General features: G+C 36.8%; 1 protein-coding gene across 3 annotated transcripts in view; it reads left to right on the top strand.

Annotated features, from left to right (window-relative positions):
- The window catches only part of LOC101891573 (protein anachronism), an 80496-nt gene extending 59349 nt beyond the window's left edge, over positions 1–21147 (top strand). For 2 of the 3 annotated variants that reach the window (XM_011292713.3, XM_020035488.2), the window contains exons 2-5: positions 10733–11157; positions 11313–11549; positions 15825–15897; positions 19665–21147. In XM_011292713.3, the coding sequence (XP_011291015.1) occupies positions 10815–11157; positions 11313–11549; positions 15825–15897; positions 19665–20421 (1410 nt within the window). In that variant the 5' untranslated portion in view covers positions 10733–10814 and the 3' untranslated portion in view covers positions 20422–21147. The remainder of the gene's footprint in view (positions 1–10732; positions 11158–11312; positions 11550–15824; positions 15898–19664) is intronic. The other variant, XM_020035489.2, reaches the window with a different exon arrangement.
- The last annotated feature ends 232 nt before the right edge of the window (positions 21148–21379 follow it).

Genomic DNA, 21379 nt, shown 5'->3' with positions numbered 1-21379 from the left:
CTAAACTGTTTTTTGATCTTCTATTCAGTCGTCTACAGGGTGTTGATTTTTATAAGGATCTACTTTCTGCCGTCTCTAAGGGTTCTTGTCCAGTCGCCCATAGAACTGACGTCTATTGAGAATTTTTCGGTTCATCATAATCATCTCCTATTAGCTTTTGGTATTACTTTGATCCTATTTTCTGTCATTTAAAGAGACAATAGATAATCATTTGAAGACGTCCAGATAGAATCCGTTTTAGTTGCTTATCTCCTAAAGTCTCCTAAAGTCTCAGTCTCCTAAAGGCACCCCATTCTCATCGTCTATAGAGAGTCCATTTCAGTCGACCATAGACTCTCCCTTCCAGTTGTCTATAGAGAATCCTATTCAGACCCATATAGACGTTATTTTTCTGTCGTCTATAAAGATAACTTTCCATTCGACTATAGTCTCCTTTTTAGAGACTTTGTGTCTGTAATATAGACTCTCTTTCAGTCTTTAATAACCATTTACCCCGACTTTCTTTCAGTCGTCGATAGAGACTCGTCTAAAGTCGTCTGTAGAGACTCGTCTTCATTCGAGAGACGAGAGATAGAGACTCCTTAACAACATTCAATAGAAACTTCGAGAGACGAGAGCCTTCTTAACAACATTCTATAGAAACTCTCTTCAATCGTCTATAAAGACACCTTTCAGTCATCTATAGGAACTTTAATTTTGTCTTATTTTGTCGTCTATAGAGACTCACTCTCAGTTGTCGAAAAAGACTTCTTGCAGTCTTTAATTTAAAATATTTTATAGCTGTATATAAAGGCTTGCTTTTAGTTCATTTCAGTTTTCTCTCAGCATGCACTCCTCTCCTTTTCTCCTCTTCAGTCGCTTATTGAAACTTTTTTTCAGATACTTATTTTATTTTCACGAGCCTTGAGATGTTTTTTTTTTCAGTCTTCATCTCCTTTGTCCGACCAAAATCCCAGAGAGGACCTCTTTGTTGTCCGATCTGAAACCCCACCCTTTCCCTATCAAGTTCCTGAGCACTGAGCTTCAATCGACAATCGCTAAGCCTACGTCTGTTATAATCAATTAATTTGTTCATGTCTTTAAAATAAATGACCGGCAATTAACACTGTCTGTGCCAATATCACCACTACAGACGCACAATACCTGGTTCTAGCCAGACAAACGGTGAGCTAGACAGGAAACATGATTTAGTGACATTGCGTGAGAAGCTAATAACGCAGCACAACCCAGACAGGCTGCTAGACAGACAGACAGACAGGCCGGCAGGCTATAATATACCACAGACAGGGGACGAAGGTATTTGGTCTGGCCATGGCGGTGAGTCAAATCTCAAAACCAAATCTCAGACATACAGACGTTCGTTCGTTCGTTCAATTCAACAAAAAATGGTCTGGTATTTATGCAAAAACAACAAAGAGGAAAAAACACAACATTGCTCCAGGGTTGCAACATTGCGCATGTTTAGAGGGCTCGTCTAGCCATGTGCAACAACAAGTGTCTATGTCTGGTGTGGTCGTTCAGATATGTTGCTGCCAGACGCACAATTGTATTTTTTTTTTTTTGTCTGCAACAGCAGCCACCACCGCCGTCGTCACCATCATCATGACCATGCCAGACAGACACATTTGATACTCCTCTGTCTGGGCACGCTTGAGTTTTATGTTTGGTGGTTTTGATTGCTTCAGGTTGTCTTGCGGTATGGACGTTTTGTATGTTACTTGCTGCGACAACAATGTTGCTGTCGCCTTGCAAAGGTTGCAGACTTGGCAATTGTGCGACAGCTAAATGTGAGATCCAATTGACAAGAAATCGATATTGGAGTTACCTTGTCTATTTGTTGTTCCTGGGGCCGGGGACAAGTTGTGTGCGTCTGCTTATGGGCCTGGTGAGTCATCCACACTCACCCATTGTATGCAAATAATATTAAAACATCAGGCAACACCATTTCCATTATAAAATTGAAGAAAACGACTTTAAACAATCTCCGATTTATGCATCCTATTTCATTGTCTCTTGCCTCTTCGCATCATCATCATCTTCATTGCGGTCATCTCGAAGTGAATTTGGTTTCAATGGAAGTTTTTTTTTTTGGTTGGATTGGCAGTCATGGACGTTGTCGTCGTTGATTTGGCCTCTGTTATTGTTATTGTTGTTGGTGGCGTTGGTGTTTTGTTTAGCCTGAGATGTTGACGTTGGCGGCGTCTTATGTCTGTCTGACTCGTATATGTCTGGCTAGCCAGCTACCAGCATGGTCTGGTCTGGTCTGGTGCATTTTGTTGGTCTTTTGTGTCTGCATTTATTTGCTCGGCAGACAAGGGTAGACTTGTGTGAATTTATGCAAGTTTGATTATTAGATTGGATCTGTTTTGAGATATTTATTTTATTGACGTTAGGGCATGTATGGTGTATGATGAGAAAGGAAATAAGACAGGATTAATGGAGGAGAGTTTATAGACATTTAGAATTTCTTTTCTATCGGTATGGAAAAGTAGTCCTCATAGACCGCTGTGAATTTTCTAATGTGTCTAAAAAATAACAGAAATGACATCTGTAGGGACTAATCGAAATTATTCTCTAATGGATCTCCAATAGCCCACTGAGAAGGAGTCATTATATGCTTTAGAAAAAGACTCTCAATAGAGTAGAGGGAAGTAAACTCTGAATGAATTTAATGGGGCTATTAAAGACGACTGGATTCCATATGGACGACCGAAAAGTGGTACCCAACAATTATTAAAAAGGAGATTCTAAAGGCCGCCGCAGGCGACTGGAAAGCAGTCTCTTTAGACTACAGAAACGGTTTTTTTAAACAGGGTTGCCCATATTCGACGGAACCATCTGGCAACGCCATAAATTTTGACAGAGATGCCGCTTAATGACATACCGCGTTTGAAGCGTCAGTCCAAGCAGATTTTTACATGAACCAATACACGCCACGCGAGAGCTCTGAAATTTACATTTTCGACTGGTAAGGCTCTTTCTAATCCGAAGAGGCCATATAGAAGTCGACCAAGGCGCTCGGCCGAGAATATCGCTGCCGTACGAGTCAGTTTTGAGAGGTCCCCAAGAACATCCCAAAAACGCCGTTCTCAGCAGTTGGGCATGGCTCGGTCCGATTTACAACGGATTATTCGCGTTGATTTCTATTTGTTCCCGTACAAAATTCAATTGACGCAAAGAATGTTGCCTGCGGACAAGCCTCGTCGATTGGAATGGGCCCAAAGGTCCGTCGAATATGGGCAACCCTGTAGTCGACATAAATGGAGTTTCTGTAGATGGCTGTAAAAAAGTCCCAATAGATAACTGCAAATTAGTGCTTTTAGGAAGCACAATATACCATTGGGAAAGATTCTCTAAAGACGACTGAAAAGGAGCCGCTATTGCCGACTGAAATGAGTTATCTTAAGATGATTGGAAAGGATAATCTAAAGGTTAGGGAGTCTCCATTGATGGCTGACAGTCAGTCAATATAAAAAAATGCTAAGTAGAGTATCTATAAGCGACAGACAAGGCGTCTTTAGATGACTAAAGGGAAATTTTATTAACGACTAAGTATCTCCATAGACTACTGTAAAGGAGTCCTACTGGGAAGGAGTCTCTGAGATGGACGGAAATAAGTCTCTGAGTACGACGGATGATTCTACAGAAGACTGAACAAGAGTCGAAATAGAGAGAGTATTCATAAACCACGGCAAATGGATCCCTAAATCCCACGTTCAATTGATTTTTGAAAAAGAGCCTCTAAAATAAGCTCTGAGACTGAAATAAGCTCTTATAGACGACTTATATCGCTGATATCTAACATCTTCATACCAGATCATGTGTAAACATTAATATTGGGATGTGTGAAATTTGAAGGGAATCGGAGGCTTAATACGGATTTATGAGCGTTTTGGTTATTCAAAATTGTATTGCGTTGTGGAGTTATCACACCTGATAATATGTTAGTAGAAATATTGGAATGTGTGAAATTTGAAGAGAATCGGTTGTTTATTTTGCATTTTATGAGAAATACAATTATTCAAAATTTTGACCAGTTGTGGTGGAGGTTCCAGAAGGAGTGGTCTGACATATTGCATTCTCACACTTGAGTTTGAAAATAATTGGATGCTCATTTCGCGTATAGTTATTCAAAATGTTGACCCCTTTGTGGGGCAGGTACCAGAAGGAGTGCACCGATATATCCTATATTCACACCAGATTTTGTGTTAATAAAAATATTGAGTTGTATGAAATATAAAGATAATCGGATGCTTATTTCGCATTTTATAAGATATATAATTATTCAAACTTTTAACCCTTTGTGTGGGAGGTACATGATGGAGTGGGTGGATTTTGTCCACTTTTGCAGCTGACGTAGCACTAATACAAATATAGGGATTTGTAAAATTCGAACAAAATTGGATGAACGTTTCTCTATCTATGAGATAAATTATTTTCTTGAAATTTTTGACCCGTAGTGGGGGAGGTACCAGAGGGAGAGGGCCTATATTGCCCATCTCTGAATTCGATCTAAGTTTGACAATAGTACCACAATGTATCAAGTTTGGATCAAATCGGATACTCCCTTCGAGAGAAAAACAGACAAATAGATGGACGGTCACCCTTAGATCGGCTTCAATGCCCGAATTTATTTTGTCCGTTATTTTGACAAGTCACTTTTGGCCGTATCAAATGATATATACCTTCTTCTTCTTCCAATATACGAATTGGACTGAAAAGGAGTCTGTAGATAACTGAAATGGAGTCTCTACAGGCAGCTAAAAAGTGGACCCTTTGCACTAGAGCCTCTATATGTGACTGAATATCAGTCTCTATGGACGACAGAAGACTCCTTAACTCCTAGTCTTTAAATAAATATGGAAATATGCAATACTCTTTAAAGGCGACTAAAACGGAACCTCCAAAGGTGACTCAAAGGTTGCCTCCGTAAAGAATTGAACTATCATCTATAATAACTATAGAAAAGGAGTCTGAAGGGAAGGGATCTGAATAGAAATGATATTCCAAATGTTTAACAAAGAATATAAAACTCGAAATTCAATTACAGGCAAATTAAAAAAAACCATTCCGACCCACCTTAATGTCCCACCATAACACTAAGGCTAATAAATGTATTTATGTAGGAGTGTGTGCTTGCTTACCCAAGGAGGTCTGATTATGATTACATCAAATCAGCAGTTATGTTGCTGAGGCCGACAACCATATGTTTTCTTGTTGTTGTTGTTTTTGCTACTTTTATGTTGTGTTAATTTTAATTTTTCTAAATCTCTACCGAATGTCTGTGTGTGTGTGTGCTTCCTTTGAAAGGAGTTGTTGTCGTTGTTGATTTTGCAGTTTGGCTTTTTATGTTGTTCTTGTTGCTGGTTTAATTTTCTAGACATTGAGTGTTTGAGGTGTGTGTGTGTGTGTGTTTTGGTTTTGTTTTGATATGCCATACAAAACGCGGCTAGACAGTGTCTAGCCGGCTGTTACTGCTGACTTTTTTTGTGCTTTGCTTTGGCTCTTCAAACATTCAAGTCGGCTCAACCTAAAGCCCATCAACAATTAAACAACAACAATAACAACAATTATGCAGTTAACCTGAGTAGCCCTTAAACCATATTTTCTACAAAAACAAAAAAAAAGAATCGCACATTAACTTTACATGAAAGCCCTGAAAAGCAAGAGAAACAACAACAACAACATCACTTCATTACAGACTTGTATTGGCCCAAAACACACAGACACACCCGTTTGCCCCTTGGTGCATTCATAGACTTGGTTTGGTGTTGTTGTTGCTTTTTGCTTCCAGTAACTCATTACAAGTTTGTTGGTGTGTGAGAGAGCTTGTTTTGCATGAATGAATAATTATGCTGAGCTGCAGTAGCGCCAACAACAACAGCGGCAAAATGTACAATGAAATCGTAATACAACGCATTAAATGCATCGTAAAAGTAGTACTCTCGTAAAAATGTGTGTAAAAAAATTTGTAAGTATGTGTCGTGGTTATCGCGTCGGCGTTGCGAAGTAAAAAGTTTAATTCATAAAAATGTTGAAGGCATTTTAGTTTGAGTGAATGGAACCCTTTAAGGCGACTGAAGGGCGTTTTGAAGGGAGTCGTCTCTGTAGACGACTGAAGGGAATTTCTATAGAGGGTTGAAAAAGTCTCTATAGAAAAAAGTCTACACAGACCCTAAATATGGACATCAACGAAGGAGTGAAAATCAGTCTCTATAGGCGATTGGACTGGACATATATTTGGTATATAGACTACTGAAAAATGAGTCTCTATAGACTACTGGAAAAGGAGTCTCTATAGACAACTGGAAAAGGAGTCTCTATAAACGACGGGGGGTTTCTTTAGACGACTGAAAAGGAGTCCTTACAGTCTGGAAAAGGAGTCTCTGGAAAGCTGTCTGTCTACTAATAGACATCTACAGGGTTGCCCATATTCGACGGACCCATCTGGCAACGCCATAACTTTTGACAGAGATGTCACATCGCTTAATGACATACCGCGTTCGAAGCGTCAGTCCAAGCATATTTTTACCATGAACCAATACACGCCACGCGACCGCTCTGAAATAGTTGAAATTTACATTCAACAGAAGAAGTCAATTGTGAAAACTCAACGTGCTTTTAAAACATTAAAAGTGTGAGAAGTGCGCCTTCTAAGAACACCATTAAGCGTTTATACGAAAAATTTTCGACTGGTAAGTCTCCTTCTAATCCGAAGAGGTCATATAAAAGTCGACCAAGGCGATCGGCCGAGAATATCGCTGCCGTACGAGCCAGTATTGAGAGGTCTCAAGAACATCCCAAAAACGCCGTTCTCAGCAGTTGGGCATGGCTCGGTCCACTTTACAACGGATTATTCGCATTGATTTGCATTTGTTCCCCTACAACATTCAATTGACGCAAAGAATGTTGCCTGCGGACAAGCCTCGTCGATTGGAATGGGCCCAAAGGGCCCAAAGGTCCGTCGAATATGGGTGAATGAGAAAAGAAAACCAACCGAATGGTTTGGTTGTTGATTCAGTTCTGTTTTGGATCCTGCTCGGAGGATCAATGTTTTTAATGATAAGAATAGAGTCCAATCTCCCTCTTCGATTTCCAACTCTATTCTGTGTTCGGTGAGAAAAGAAACACGACCGCTTCGTTAGGGTGCTATTTCAGTTCTGTTTTTATTTAAAAAATATGTTTCTTAAGTGCTACTGAAACTAATCTAACTTAACCTAATCGCAGCCACACAATTATTCTTATCTATTCTAATACTGAATGGAGAACATTGCAGGGCTGCTTGTCATTTCATTCAAGTGGTCTTGTGCATCTACTGAGCGCATCGATATCTGTGCGTGTGGGTCATAGCCTTTATTATCTCACACATTATCGTATGCGTCAGCGCACAAGATCACCGAATTGTTCACTGTGGTGTTTTATGGCGGCTGGGAAATATGTAATTTTAGAATATTTATTGATTATTGCTAGATTTTCTCAGCGCCTCAACCGCACTCAAAAGTATGTACAAAGTATTTTGTACAATGGGCAACCCTGTAAATATGAGTTTTTTAGACAAATATTAGTATTTGGAAGGAGTCTCTATAAATGTGCTTTTGAAAATAAGTCTCCAAAATCGATTGAAACGGAGCCTCAAAGAGGGCTGAAGGTTTACCGAAAATAAGCCATTATAAGCAGCTGGAAAAGAGATTCTATGAATAACTAAAGAAAGTTAAGATATTCCCTATCTAGTCCAGAGAAGGGATATTATATACACACGAGAGTCATTGAGTCCTATTGAAATTTCATGGTTATTCTAATCAGTGCTCTAATTTGCTCTACTACTTATGAGTAAAAAATTTTTTACTTTTGTTTCATGTGAGAGCACACGTGAGTACTCTTGTTTTAAAATAAGAGTGGGAGTTAGAATGTTCGAAATAGAGAACAAGTAATTTTTGATGTTGCAGCGGACTAAACACATGTAGTTGACAATGCTTTTCGACAAATAAAATTATAGACACAACTTAAAGAGTCCTCGGCAATTTAGAATTTGTATGATTTGGAGTGGGAGTTATGTGGGCTCAAAATTGAGGAGGTTTCAGTGTACTTTCTTATTGTACTGTACACTCTTATTTTGGTGTCATCGGAAACTAGAGTATATTTGATTGCTTAATTCTAAACATAAGAGTAGAAAAGCAGTTTCACAATGTTAAGAGAGAGAGAGAGAGAGAGAGAGAGAGAGAGAGCGAGAGAGAGAAGTTGCATATAGTAAAACATGTAAGAAAACATTAAGTTCGGCCGGGCCGAACTTTTAATACTCTCCACCTGTACAAAATACTTTGTACATACTTTTGAGTGCGGCTGAGGCGCTGGGAAAATCTAACCATTAAAAATAAATATTTAAAAATTGTCAATTTCCCAGTGGTCATAAAATATCACATGTGTACAATTCAGTGATCTTGTGCGCTGTCGCATACGATAATGTGTAGGATAATAAAGGTCATAACCCACACACACAGATATTGATGCGCCAGTAGGTAGCCAAGATCACTTGAATGAAGGGACACGCAGCCATGTAATGTTTCCTTTTAAATCTAATAATAGATAAGAACAATTGTGTGGCTGCGACTAGGTTAAGTTAGATTAGTTTCAGTAGTACGTAAGGAACATATTTTAAAAATAAAATTAGAATTGAACCAACAGCCAGACGATACGGTTGTGTTTTCTCTTCTCCCGCTAACACCACCATTGGTTAAAAAAAAAACACTTTTATATAAAAGTATCAGACTTCAAGCGTATTTCACTTAGGATAACGCAGTTAAACTTATCAAAAAACATAAATTGAGTTAGGCCGTTATATGGGGCCATACCAGAACGGGAACCACCATAAACAATTTTATACTTCTAGGATTGCCATCTATCAAATCTTCTAAAATACCAAATTTGAAACTATTTCATGGGTAATTGTGACTAGGATTATATGGCGCTATAGGAAAACGTAGAACTTGATATTCAATGTTCTGCTACAGGAGCTGGAACCCATATGAACTACAAAAACCAAGTTTTGACAAATCCATGAAAAAATATGGCAAAAATCATCAAAATATCGATTATCCGGAGGTACCATTATGTGGGGGCTATACGAAAACGTGGACCTATATACTATGTTCCGCCACGGGCGCTAGAACCCAAATACTCTTTTTTTGACAAAAGATATGGCGAAAATTATCGAAACACTGAATATCGGGAGGTACCATTATATTGAGGCTATACGAAAACGTGGACCTATATGTACTAGTTTCCTCCATCGGCCCTAGAACCCATTGCGAACTACAAATCCTAATTTTTGGACAAATCCGCGGAAAATGTGGCAACATTTTTTAAAATGCCGAATATCGGGAATTACCGTTTTATACCTAAACCTAAATGTGGGCCAATATACACCATGTTCAGCCACCGGAGCTAAAACCCACTATGATATTCGAATACCAATTTTTAGACAAATCCGTGAAAAAATGTGGCAAAAAAGATCCAAACACTGAATATCGGGAGGTACCGTGAACCGATATGTCTCATTTTCAATTCCAACCATTCTAGATACAATACAAATTGTTCTCAAAATTTTGAAGCTCTATGTCAAACAATGTGAGCTGTACCGTGATTTCAACAAACAGACGGACATAGTTAAATCGACTCAGAATTTTATGCTAATTATGAATATATATACTTTTTGGGATCTACGACGAATATTTAGGGATGTTACAAACGGAATTACAAAGTGGTGGAGGGTGCAACAAGTGAATAACTATAAATCCGACCGGGCCAAAAATTGAATATTCTCCACCATTTGGACGGAACTTGCAAATTTTCAAAAAACAAAAAGAAAAATCCATTGATAATCATAAAAATATCAAAAACAGGGAGTTACCGTTATATTGGGTCCAATACGAAGATGTAGACCTGTATAAGCAATTTTTGTCATAAGTCATTACGATATATAAAGAGGTACCGTTATGTGGGACTATACGAAGACGTAAACCTGTATGAGTAATTTTCTATAATGGGATGTAGTACCCATTCGGAACTACAAATTCCAAATTTAAAACATTTCTCATGAAAAGTATGACACAAATTATCAAAATACAGAAAATCTGGAGGCACCGTATTATGGGGACTATACCAAAAACCTAGACGTATATTGGCAATTCTATGCAAGGAAGTTTCTTACATAATGGCAACACATGCTGATAATTTACATTAAATTTGGGCAACAATAGTGACTAAAACACCCAAGAAAACCCTTAAATCTATTGGTACCATTTTCAATACCAAAAGTTCTGCAACATACAACTGAAACGAGAAAATGCCAGAGAATGATCTGCTAAAAAACCAATACGCTCAGTCTGAAAGTATACAGAGCCAAATCGCATCCAAAATGTTCACATTTCTTCTGTGGAAAACCACACCTCAACTAATAACAGACTTCCGCACCAATGTACGCATACCTGCCCATCCCCTAAGCAGCTATTCCCCTTCAATCTCATAAGTACCTTTTTACAAGTTAGCAGTCCTAGGTCCTAAAAATACATTTATATGTTTCTACTAAATTTTCTAACTGAGTTCAATATGGCGCCCAACTAGGCGTCTTGTACCATAGATTACTTACTTTCTTATATATTTTAAGTTTGTTTATCATTTTTTGTCTAGACTATACTTAGTGATGGTTTATGTGATTGTTTCCCTCTCATTTCAGTATAAATGATATAAAAACTCGCATCAGCAATGCCCTGCAGACGAAAAACTCCGAGGAAAATATTGAATACCCGCTGCATGAAATGGCTGCATATCCGACATGTAATTCGGAGAAGACCGAAGCTTCGTGGCTAAATGATAACAATATAACCATACAATTCTCCAGCACCCTGTTTGAGCAGAAAATGCAAAATCTTAACTTAGATTCGGCCATATTGCGTCTTTTCAAAATCAATCCGAATGACACGCGAGATAATCAGGAACTGGCCAGTGGGGTATCGAATAATGGCGACAACGACGGTGATGATGATGTTTCCGATGATACCACAAAACTAAAGCGATGTGCTGAACCCACACTGGATGCCCAGATACGTGTCACCGTGTCGATTGTCCAGCAAACGAGACGTAATAAACGTGGTGTGTATGGTAATTATTGGACAATTTTAGAGAATGCGATTTTAATTAATTGCATTTCTTTTCTTCTTCTCTTGCCCGCTGTTCTTGCTTGTATGCTTAATCGCTTGTTTTGTTTTCCATTTTTGTTTTTTGCTTTTTCTGCGCTGTGCTGCTTTCTATTACAGAACGTAAGAAGCGCATCTGCAACACCATCATGATGAATGTCTCAACCACGGGTTGGGTGGAAATCGATATTCGCCGTGCCATTTATATTTGGGAGAATGTTGGCAAACAAATGGAACAGAATCAACAGAGCCGTCCTCCTGTCCTGGTGGGCTATCTCATGATTGAAGTTCACGACGAAGAGGAGCAGCCATTAAAGCCAGGTTTATTCTTTAAACCGCCAAGTTGCAATCAGGCAGGTAAGTGTGTTGTTTGCCATAAGTAACTTTTTATTACAACACGAAATGAAGTGAAAGTTTTTGGGAAGAGGGTAGATTGTAAGGATTTGAAGTATTATTTTGGGAGCTACGAAAAGACAACAATTAACTTAATGTAAAATACGAGTAAGACATTAAATTCTTTGGATGTGGATGAACATTTTCAGGTTAGAATACTGAAAATGAGGTGAAGGTTAGAGAAACTAAAAAAATTAATTTCGAAAAATTGTATTTAAGATTCGAAAAGATGAAGACTAGCAGATCAGCCTCACTTCCACTAATTTAAATTCTAGGACCCAATTGAAAGTTCCACTAAAGTCAAGGACTAAACAAACTACATACTTTGGAGAATAGAAAAAGTTGGATGCTGTTAATGTAACGCAAACAAGTGTTGGGTCAATGAAATATTCGTAAATCCATTCAATACAACAAAAACTGTAGTATTTTGAGCTAAAAAAAATTAATCACACTTCTACACCGCAAAGAGAACAAAGTTATCCAATTGAAATGTAAAGACAACACCAAAACCTTCATGGGAGTAAAAGGAATGATTTGAGGCCAAGTCTAAAAATTGAAATATTAGAATTCCATCCAATTTGAAAGACCATTCAACTGCGAAACCGGAACCCACATACATAATATGGAGGGTATATTAAGTTTGTCATTCCGTTTGCAACTTATCGAAATACTCATTTGAGACCCTACAAAGTATATATAGTGTGAGATAAAAAAACTGCAACAAAATCAAACGCCATATTTTTTTTTTTTTTAATTTTATTGAATGAATAGTGCAACGGATTAGTATCCGGAGATTTTGGTGAACATTGTGAGCTAGAAATGAAGCGAGGAACTCCATGGAATGTCCAAAGCTTGCCGCCAAAATGTTTGAGCTAGAAATGAAGCGAGGAACCCCATGGAATGTCCAAAGTCTGCGGTCAAAATGATTGCGCGCCCGGCTTTAATATAACCTTTAGAATATTTTCGCGATAATAGTCGGCATTTATTCTGATGTCACGGTCGATTAATACGATCGGAGAGCGACCATCGGCTGTTATGGCGCCCACACCATCACCATGGCCGGCGCTTGAGCTCTGGTGGCCAACCGAAATTGCACATTTTCAACTGACTTCTTCTTTATAAACTGGACAAGGAATGTTTTCTCATCGGAGGAAACCAAATTCTGCACTTCACAACTTTCGGCCAAGCGAAGCAACTTTTTAGCTCTATTTTCTTGCGGTTGCTGTATAAGTTCTTGCACTTTTTGGAATTTCAAAGGCTTTACCCCGAACTCATTTTAAAATATTTGCTGAATGAATTTCCAGCGCACAATGGCCAACAAAATCTCTGGATTATCGTGTCTGGAATATTTTGAAAAGCAAGGTTAGTGCCAAAAAGTAACAAAGAGTTGATCAAGCGCTTCGCCGGGAATGGGCCAAAATACCGCAGAGCAACAAAATACCGCTGTCCGCGTGTGATGGTTTCATTGGCCGTTTGAAGGCAATAATTCGTGCCAAAGGTGACCAATTCGAACAAATCTAAACTTATTCTAAAATTTGATGCTACTTCCGACATGTTTTGCTTTCATTCTTTAAAATTTAAAAAAATATGGTGTTTGGTTTTTTGCAGTTTTTTGTCTCACCCTGTCTGGATCTTCTTTTCCCAATCCTTACGAAATTTTGCATGGAGGTGGGATTAAAGTCAGAATAGAAGTCTTATGTTGGGAGTGAGGATCGGAGAATATTTAGGGGTTAAAATATATCAACAACAGCAAAACATATTGGTTTTGTAGTTGCACTAGAGATCACAATTACAGATCAATCTATTCTGAATTTTGTATGGGACTAGAGTTTAGGGCTGGTCATGAGCTTATCTATTTTGGGGGTTATCGAACGATATTCAAATGTTGAAATAGACCATAAATTTTATGTAAAAACTAGTAAAGAAAGTCTTAAAGTCGGGCGGGACCGACTTTATGATACCATACACCACTTTGCTAATTTTGTAGAGCTCCACATAAGAATTAAAAGATTTTATAGGAGAATTTATTCGTACACGTTATGATTATAATTTTAATTTTAAATATGCCGAAGCATTTGTATCTTTTAAATTCGGACTTGTATTGCCCATTTGGTGCAAAATTTATTGGAATTCAGATAAAGATATGTATGGGAGCTATATCCAAATCTGAACCGATCTCGATAAAATTTGGCAAATATATTTCTGAGCTGTATTCGATATATTTCCCTTTCCCTTTTCCCATCGTTGTTACGGAGTGCATATTACGGCTGTGGGTAACAAATACAACAAATCGGCTGAACAATATATGTGTGAGCTATAGCTATATCTAAACCGATCTTCACCAAATTTGGCATACTAGCTTCTAGACTCAATCCGGTCGCATGTGCCAAATTACATCCCATTAAGATTAATCGGACGAAGTTATATATGGGAGCTATATCCAAATCTGAACTGATCTCGATCAAATTTAGCAAAGGTATTTCTGAGCTGCATTTTATATATTTCCCCAAATATTGTTTTTACAGAGTGAATATTACGGCTGCGGAGGATAAAAATAACAAATCGGATGAACAACATATATGGCAGCTAGAGCTATATCTGAACCGATCTTCACCAAATTTGGCGTACTTATTTTCAGTCCTAACTTGGTTGTTTGTGCAAAATTCCATACTATTCGGGCTGATATTACACGTTTGGTGCACAATAAAAAACAAATCGAGCGAAGATATATATGGGAGCTATATCTAATTTTTTTACCGATTATCTCCAATTTCAATAGGGTTCGTCCTTGGGCCAAACAAATGTTGTTTGGAAAATTTAATCTCAATCGGATAATCAATGCGACCTGCATTTTGTTCACAAGGATACATGGACAGACGGACGGACGGACTGACATGCATAAATCATCTCAGAAAGTGATTCTATGGAGATCTTCAAAAGTAACTATGGGTCTATCTCGCTTCCTTCTCCATGTTACACACAAATGCACAAAGACATAATACCCTTACCACTATGTGGTGTAGGGTATAAATACGGAAATTTCCATTAAACCTCGAATATATTTAATTCTAGCGAAATCGCAAATTCACGACAAGGGCAAGACTGGGCATTGTGAAAAACACTTTGTCTCTCTACGTCCACATGTTGGTTAATATTTCACTTAACATTTACTTAGAAATTTTCCACAAAAGCCTGTCCACAATTTTTTGGATCGATTCTATTGGAATGTACGGCCTTTACACGATAAATGTGAAAAACCTTTCATATTAATTCATTCCATCGTTGAAAAAATTTCAATGTTCTAGACTCAGAACACATTTTCTATATTTTTCTTTGAAACGTAATATTTGTTCTACTCATTTTATTAACACATTTTAAAATTCACATTGTCATTTTGAAGTCACGTTTTTTCTATTCTTTTGTTGTTCTTTGTAATCGAATACCGCGTAAATATTTAACTTCATGTGATCGTCGAGCCCACAGACGATACGTCACCACAAAATATTGTGAATTTAATATTAGTGCACACACGCACACACATTGTAATTATAAACCATGTCTAGACATCTATCTGTTGAACAAGTGAATCAGCACAAATTTGAAATAAAACAAAAAATACCTTTTTGTTAAGACGAAATTTAAATTTTGCGATATGTGTTTTCAAAAGCAACAATACACACACAAACATTTATACGAGGAGAAATTTAATGAATTTGCATTTCTTGGTAGGGGATTTGTCCAACGTAATTTTGTTTAATAATTTCAATAGTATTATGTTACATATTTTCATACCATGGCTAATGAAGGTGTAATTTTTGGTAAGGTTGAAAACAGAGAAAATATGAATAATTACAGTGTTGCTATTATTGTTACTTAAAGTAAACAATTAACACACAAAATTTCCAATTTATTGAAATTATTTACCACGGAATGATTGTTGTTGTGCTCTGCTTGCTATGTGAGCCCTTCTGCTGTTGGCTGGCCCGAAAGTGTGGGTGTGTTCAATGCATAAGCAATGAGCATGTTTAAGCTTTAATTCGTTTGAATGTTAGGATTTATTTAAAACCGCTTTTAATAAATGATATACTTGTTAACCGATTTTAATACCGTTCGTCTGCTTTGCTATTGTGCTATGCATTTAATTTAAGCCTTGACTAATATTTATGCCGCTTTAATGCAATGTTTATTTATTTTTTTGATTCTCTGTCTAATAGAAGTTTTTTTTTAATGATTTTATAGATCTTGCAATCCCATGGAACTACTACAGACCGTACTCGCCTTCGTCTCCATTTGCAACGCTCGAGGTGCCAAGGTAAGTTATTGATATTGAATACATTTGTTGTGTTAAGCCTGAAAGTATGCTACAGTTTAAGGCAATATGTTGAGGAAAAGCCTGAAATTTAATTAAATTAGCTTTATAAAAGTCATTGTGATGTGAAAAATAAATAAAAACTCTATGTACCGGCTTCCATATAACATCTGAGGGGAGGTCAAGTTAAAGCCCAACCGGTTTGGACCAAACTTGGCAGACTTAGTTCTAGTAGAAACTTGATCGTGTAATCCAAAATTCAATGTTAATGAAAGGACGAATAAAAAAATTTCTATAAAAGAGGAGAGAAATTCATATGGGATCGATATATAAATCAGATTCGAATTCGAAAATTGGACAAAACACATTTTTTGACTAGGGCATATTACGGTTTGTATATGATCTCCGCATATTAAAGTTTTAAGGGATTTAAATATCAAGATATATATGGAACCTATATACATATTTAAAATGGCAAATTACAGGTGTAATTAAGCGCAGTTATTTAATTTTTATACCCTACACCACAAGGTATTATGTCTTTGTGCATTTGTTTGTAACTGGCAAAAGGAAACGATATAGACCCATAGACCCGAATAGTATGGAATTTTGCACATACATCAAATTAGGCCTGAAAATAAGTATGCCAAAGTTGATTGAAATCGGTTCAGATATAGCTATAGCTCCCATATATTTTGTTCATACGATTTGTGGTATTTGTTACCCACAGCCGTGATATGCACTCGGCAACAACGATTTTCAGGGAAATATATCAAATACAGCTCAGAAATATCATTGCCAAATTTTATCGAGATCGGTTCAGATTTGAATATAGCTCTCATATATATATTTATCTGATTTCAAATTAATTTTGCACCAAATGGGAAATATAATTCCGAATTTAAAAGATACAAATGCTTCGGCATATTTAGTTCTTTGAATTTTTAATTATAATTATAATCATAGGGTGTATGATTGAATTCTCCCATAAAAACTTTTAATTGTTATGTGGAGCTCAACCAAAGTGGTGTAGGGTATCATAAAATCGGCCCCGCCCGACTGTAGGACTTTCTTTACTGGTTTTTATTTGGTATGTTAAGATGATTTCATAAGCATACGAAATTTTTTGTCATAGGTTGTAGTGCCCATTGCGAACTTCAAATACGAAATTTGTTACAATTACGGCGAATAATCTCGCAAAAATTGTGAAAATACGGTGTATCGGGAGATACCGTCATATGGGGGTTATACGAAGCCGTGGACCTGCATACCATTTTTTTTCTGCCATAGGTTGTAGTACCCATTAAGAGCTTTCAATACGAAATTTGAAACGATTCCGGTGAATAATGTTGCTGAAATCGTCAAAATACTGAATATCGGTAGGAGGTAGCGTTATAGGGGGGCTATACGGAGACGTAGACCTGCATACAAAAATTTTTTCATAGGCTGTAGTACTCATTACGAACTTCAAATACGAAAAATTCCGGTAAATAATGTCGCTAAAATCATCAAAATACCGAATATCGGGAGGTACCGTTATGTGGGGGCTATACGAAAGCGTGGACCGACATGGCCCATTAATCTGACTACTGGTAAACTATGGAGTATGCAAAATTTTAGCCTTCTATCTCAATTCGACAGACAGACGGATGGATAGACAGACAGACAGACGGACATCGTTAGATCGTCTTAGAACTTTACGCTGACCCAGAATATATATACTTTGAAGGGTATATTATAAATAATTCTAGGAGTTACAAACGGGATGACAAAGTTAGTATACCCTCCATAGAATGATGTAGGGTATAAAAACAATTATTTTTATGCGTTTAAATGGTGTAGAATCGACATTTGGAAAAGGCTCTCCACTAGGCTGTGCTTGGGTCGCAATTTCTGAAAAAGGACCTAAGCTTAGTAGGGTAGGTCAAAGGAAGTGTAGAAAGGTATCGATATTCGAGGGTGATAGTTTCATAAAAACAAAAAGTGTTAAAAGTCTTTAAAGTTTGCGAAAAGGGTATGAGTCATAGATCGATCCTCAAAAAAAAAAAAAAAAAAAAAAAAAAAAAATCACAGAAATGTCTATTTGCGTTTATATGGTGTAAGACCAACAATTTAAAAGGCTCTCCTCCAAGCTTAATAGTTTTATATATATATATATATATATATATATATATATATATATATATATATATATATATATATAAAACTATTAACCTTGAATATCGATTCCTTTCACATCCTTTAACCTAGGTTCTAGGTCATAGCTTGTGACCAAGCCAACTAAGCTTGGAGGAGAGCCTTTTAAATTGTTGGTCTATATATATATATATATATATATATATATATAGACCAACAATTTAAAAGGCTCTCCTATATAAAACTATTAACCTTGAATATCGATTCCTTTCACATCCTTTATATATATATATATATATATATATATATATATATATATATATATATATATATATATATATATATATATATATATATATATATATATATATATATATATATATATTATATATATATATTATATATATATATATATATATATATATATATATATATATATATATATATATATATATATATATATATATATATATATATATATATATATATATATGCAAATATCCATATTAATTGTAGGCCGGCTGAATAAGAGAGCATTTCTTCCACAAAGATGAAACAGTCATTCACTGAAACAGTTAGCCTGTTCTCAATACTCCCCCAAAGGGAGACTTCGCTCATTTGCGGGCTCTCATAGACGAACTTAAGCCGAAAACCTTCTTATCTATGCGAACTGAAGCAGGGAGTCTTCGCTCATAGGCGACCTGAAGCAGGGAGCCTTCGCTCATAGGCGACCTGAAGCAGGGAGCCTTCGCTCATAGGCGACCTGAAGCAGGGAGCCTTCGCTCATAGGCGACCTGAAACAGGGAGCCTTCGCTCATAGGCGAGTTTAGTTTTTTGTTGCCTGGAAAAATATTATGGTGCATCTACTTAGATCAAGGCCGGGCAGAGAGAGATAAAGAGATAGTGCATATAGTTACTCTCTTTAAAGGCACGCGTTCCTGTACAGAGTTGCCCATATTCGACGGACCTTTGGGCCCATTCCAATCGACGAGGCTTGTCCGCAGGCAACATTCTTTGCGTCAATTGAATTTTGTACGGGAACAAATGAAAATAAATGCGAATAATCCGTTGTAAAGTGGACCGAGCCATGCCCAACTGCTGCGAACGGCGTTTTTGGGATGTTCTTGGGGACCTTTCAACACTGGCTCGTACGGCAGCGATATTCTCGACCGACCACCTTGGTAGACTTTTGTATGGCCTCTTCGAATTAGAAAGAGCCTTACCAGTCGAAAATTTTTCGTATAAACGTTTAATGGTGTTCTTGGAATGCACACTTCTCACATTTTTTAATGTTTTAAAAGCACGTTGAGTTTTCACAATTGACTTCTTCTGTTGAATTTAAATTTCAACTATTTCAGAGCGCTCGCGTTGCGTGTATTGTTTCATGGTAAAAATCTGCTTGGACTGACGCTTCAAACGCGGTATGTCATTAAGCGATGTGACATCTCTGTCAAAAGTTATGGCGATGCCAGATGGGTCCGTCGAATATGGGCAACCCTGTATTAGATAGAATTCTGAATAAATAAAATAACCAGAATTAGATATTTAAGTACTTTGTACCAAATATAGGGCATATCATTTTTTATTTGCCAATCTCAAATTAGTCTCAAATTATTTTCTTTTTCCCCTTGCAGGTACCCAAGATTAGATGTGAAATTAATTGGCTATGCCTCGTTTGCACCGATTAATCAACCAGAAGCCCAACCAGATACTGTCTATGCTAGTCTTAAAGATAAACTATTCAATTTAACGCATAAAACCAGTTCCAGTGAAGCCGATAGCGAATCAACCACACAAATATCCTCAGCCGCCAATAATCATTTGCAGGAGGTCAGCAGCGATCCGGAAGATGAAGAAGAACATTTACACCACAAGCGACATTTGAAAGGACAACAGTTGAAAGAAACCATTGAAGATGTCGAGGAGCAGGAGGAAGAGAATGGAGAGACCGAAACTGTTGAAGACGATAATGAACAAATCGAAGATAGCGAAGCAGAAGAAGTAATGCCAGCCGAAACGGTTGAATATAATTATAGAAATCATCCCAGACATCGTCGTCATCATCATCGTGAGCATCATGAGAAGCTGGGACAGCAGCATTATCGTCGTAATCATGAAAAACAGGAACATCGTCCGTTACGGGATAATAATGAAAAGACTATTTTTGAGGATTCCGTTACACCCCATAATGATTATGACAATGTCCATCATCCTCATCGACGTCACCGTTTCAGTACCGAACAGTCAGCAGATCCGGTTGAACTCACCATTGAAGCGGAGCAACATGAAACAAAACTCTTGCAACATATTGTCCATAAGTTACAACAAGAACAAAAACAATTATTGTTATTGCACCAACAACAAGAGCAGACGCCAACTTATGCAATTTAGATGCCACTGAAATGAGATTAAGAGATCTAAATCATTCCTCAACAGGGTCATTTTGAAACCCCGTTTTCCGTATTCCAGAAATTGAATATTGAGCTTGCCATGCACTCGCCTCTACATTTCTTTTAAAGATTGGTCCTCAGAGAAAAAGTGATTCACTGGATTTTGTGATCCGATACCATTCGAGGTCATTCCGAAACATTAAATAATTAGACCTCCACAAAATACCATGAAAATTTTAGGCCTCCATTAGGAAAGCTGCAGCACTGGGGAAATTTCTCCAAGCAGTCCCTAATGGAAAGCAAAATATCATGCATTTAAAAAAAATCAAAGAAAAAATTAATTTCAAAATATCAAATGTCGTTTACCATAAAATTTTATTAATAATTTTAAATTGAGCAACATTTTCGAAATCAAAACAATATTTTAACAATATTCTACATATCATTTATTTGAATATTTCCCCCGTTAGTTTTAAGCCTATATCGTAGGTCTATTTATATGAAATAAGTAACGAAGGCTGGTTTACTTAAACGAAACATTTCAGATGCATACGCAAAGGTATTGGAAATAAGGCTATTTCAATAAATGTGGTGTAATATTAAATATTTAACAACAATATATAATAAAATTAAACAACATTAAAAAAATACTGAAATTATGAGGAAACCTTGCTGCACTTCCTGTGATTATTTATTGAAGAAACAAAGAAAAAATTCAACAGCAAAATATTGAAAAAAAAAAAAAAAAAAAAACAAATGTGGTTGATTCTGTTATTGATAATATAGAGATTACTAATTATAAAAGCAATATAAAATAACCAGAATTCTTTGTAATTTTAAGAGTAATATTTTCAAATTGGCACAAGAAATACAAAAATATCAATATTCAAATTTGTAGATGTAAAGTTTCGAAAACTTTACTAAAAATAAACACACAATTAACGCTATAAAATATTAAA

This window comes from Musca domestica, unplaced genomic scaffold (assembly GCF_030504385.1).
Source record: "Musca domestica strain aabys unplaced genomic scaffold, Musca_domestica.polishedcontigs.V.1.1 16, whole genome shotgun sequence".
NCBI classification, from domain to species: Eukaryota; Metazoa; Arthropoda; class Insecta; order Diptera; family Muscidae; genus Musca; species Musca domestica.
The sequence above is the reverse complement of the archived record's forward strand: the minus strand, read 5'-3'. Positions and strand labels throughout refer to the sequence as shown.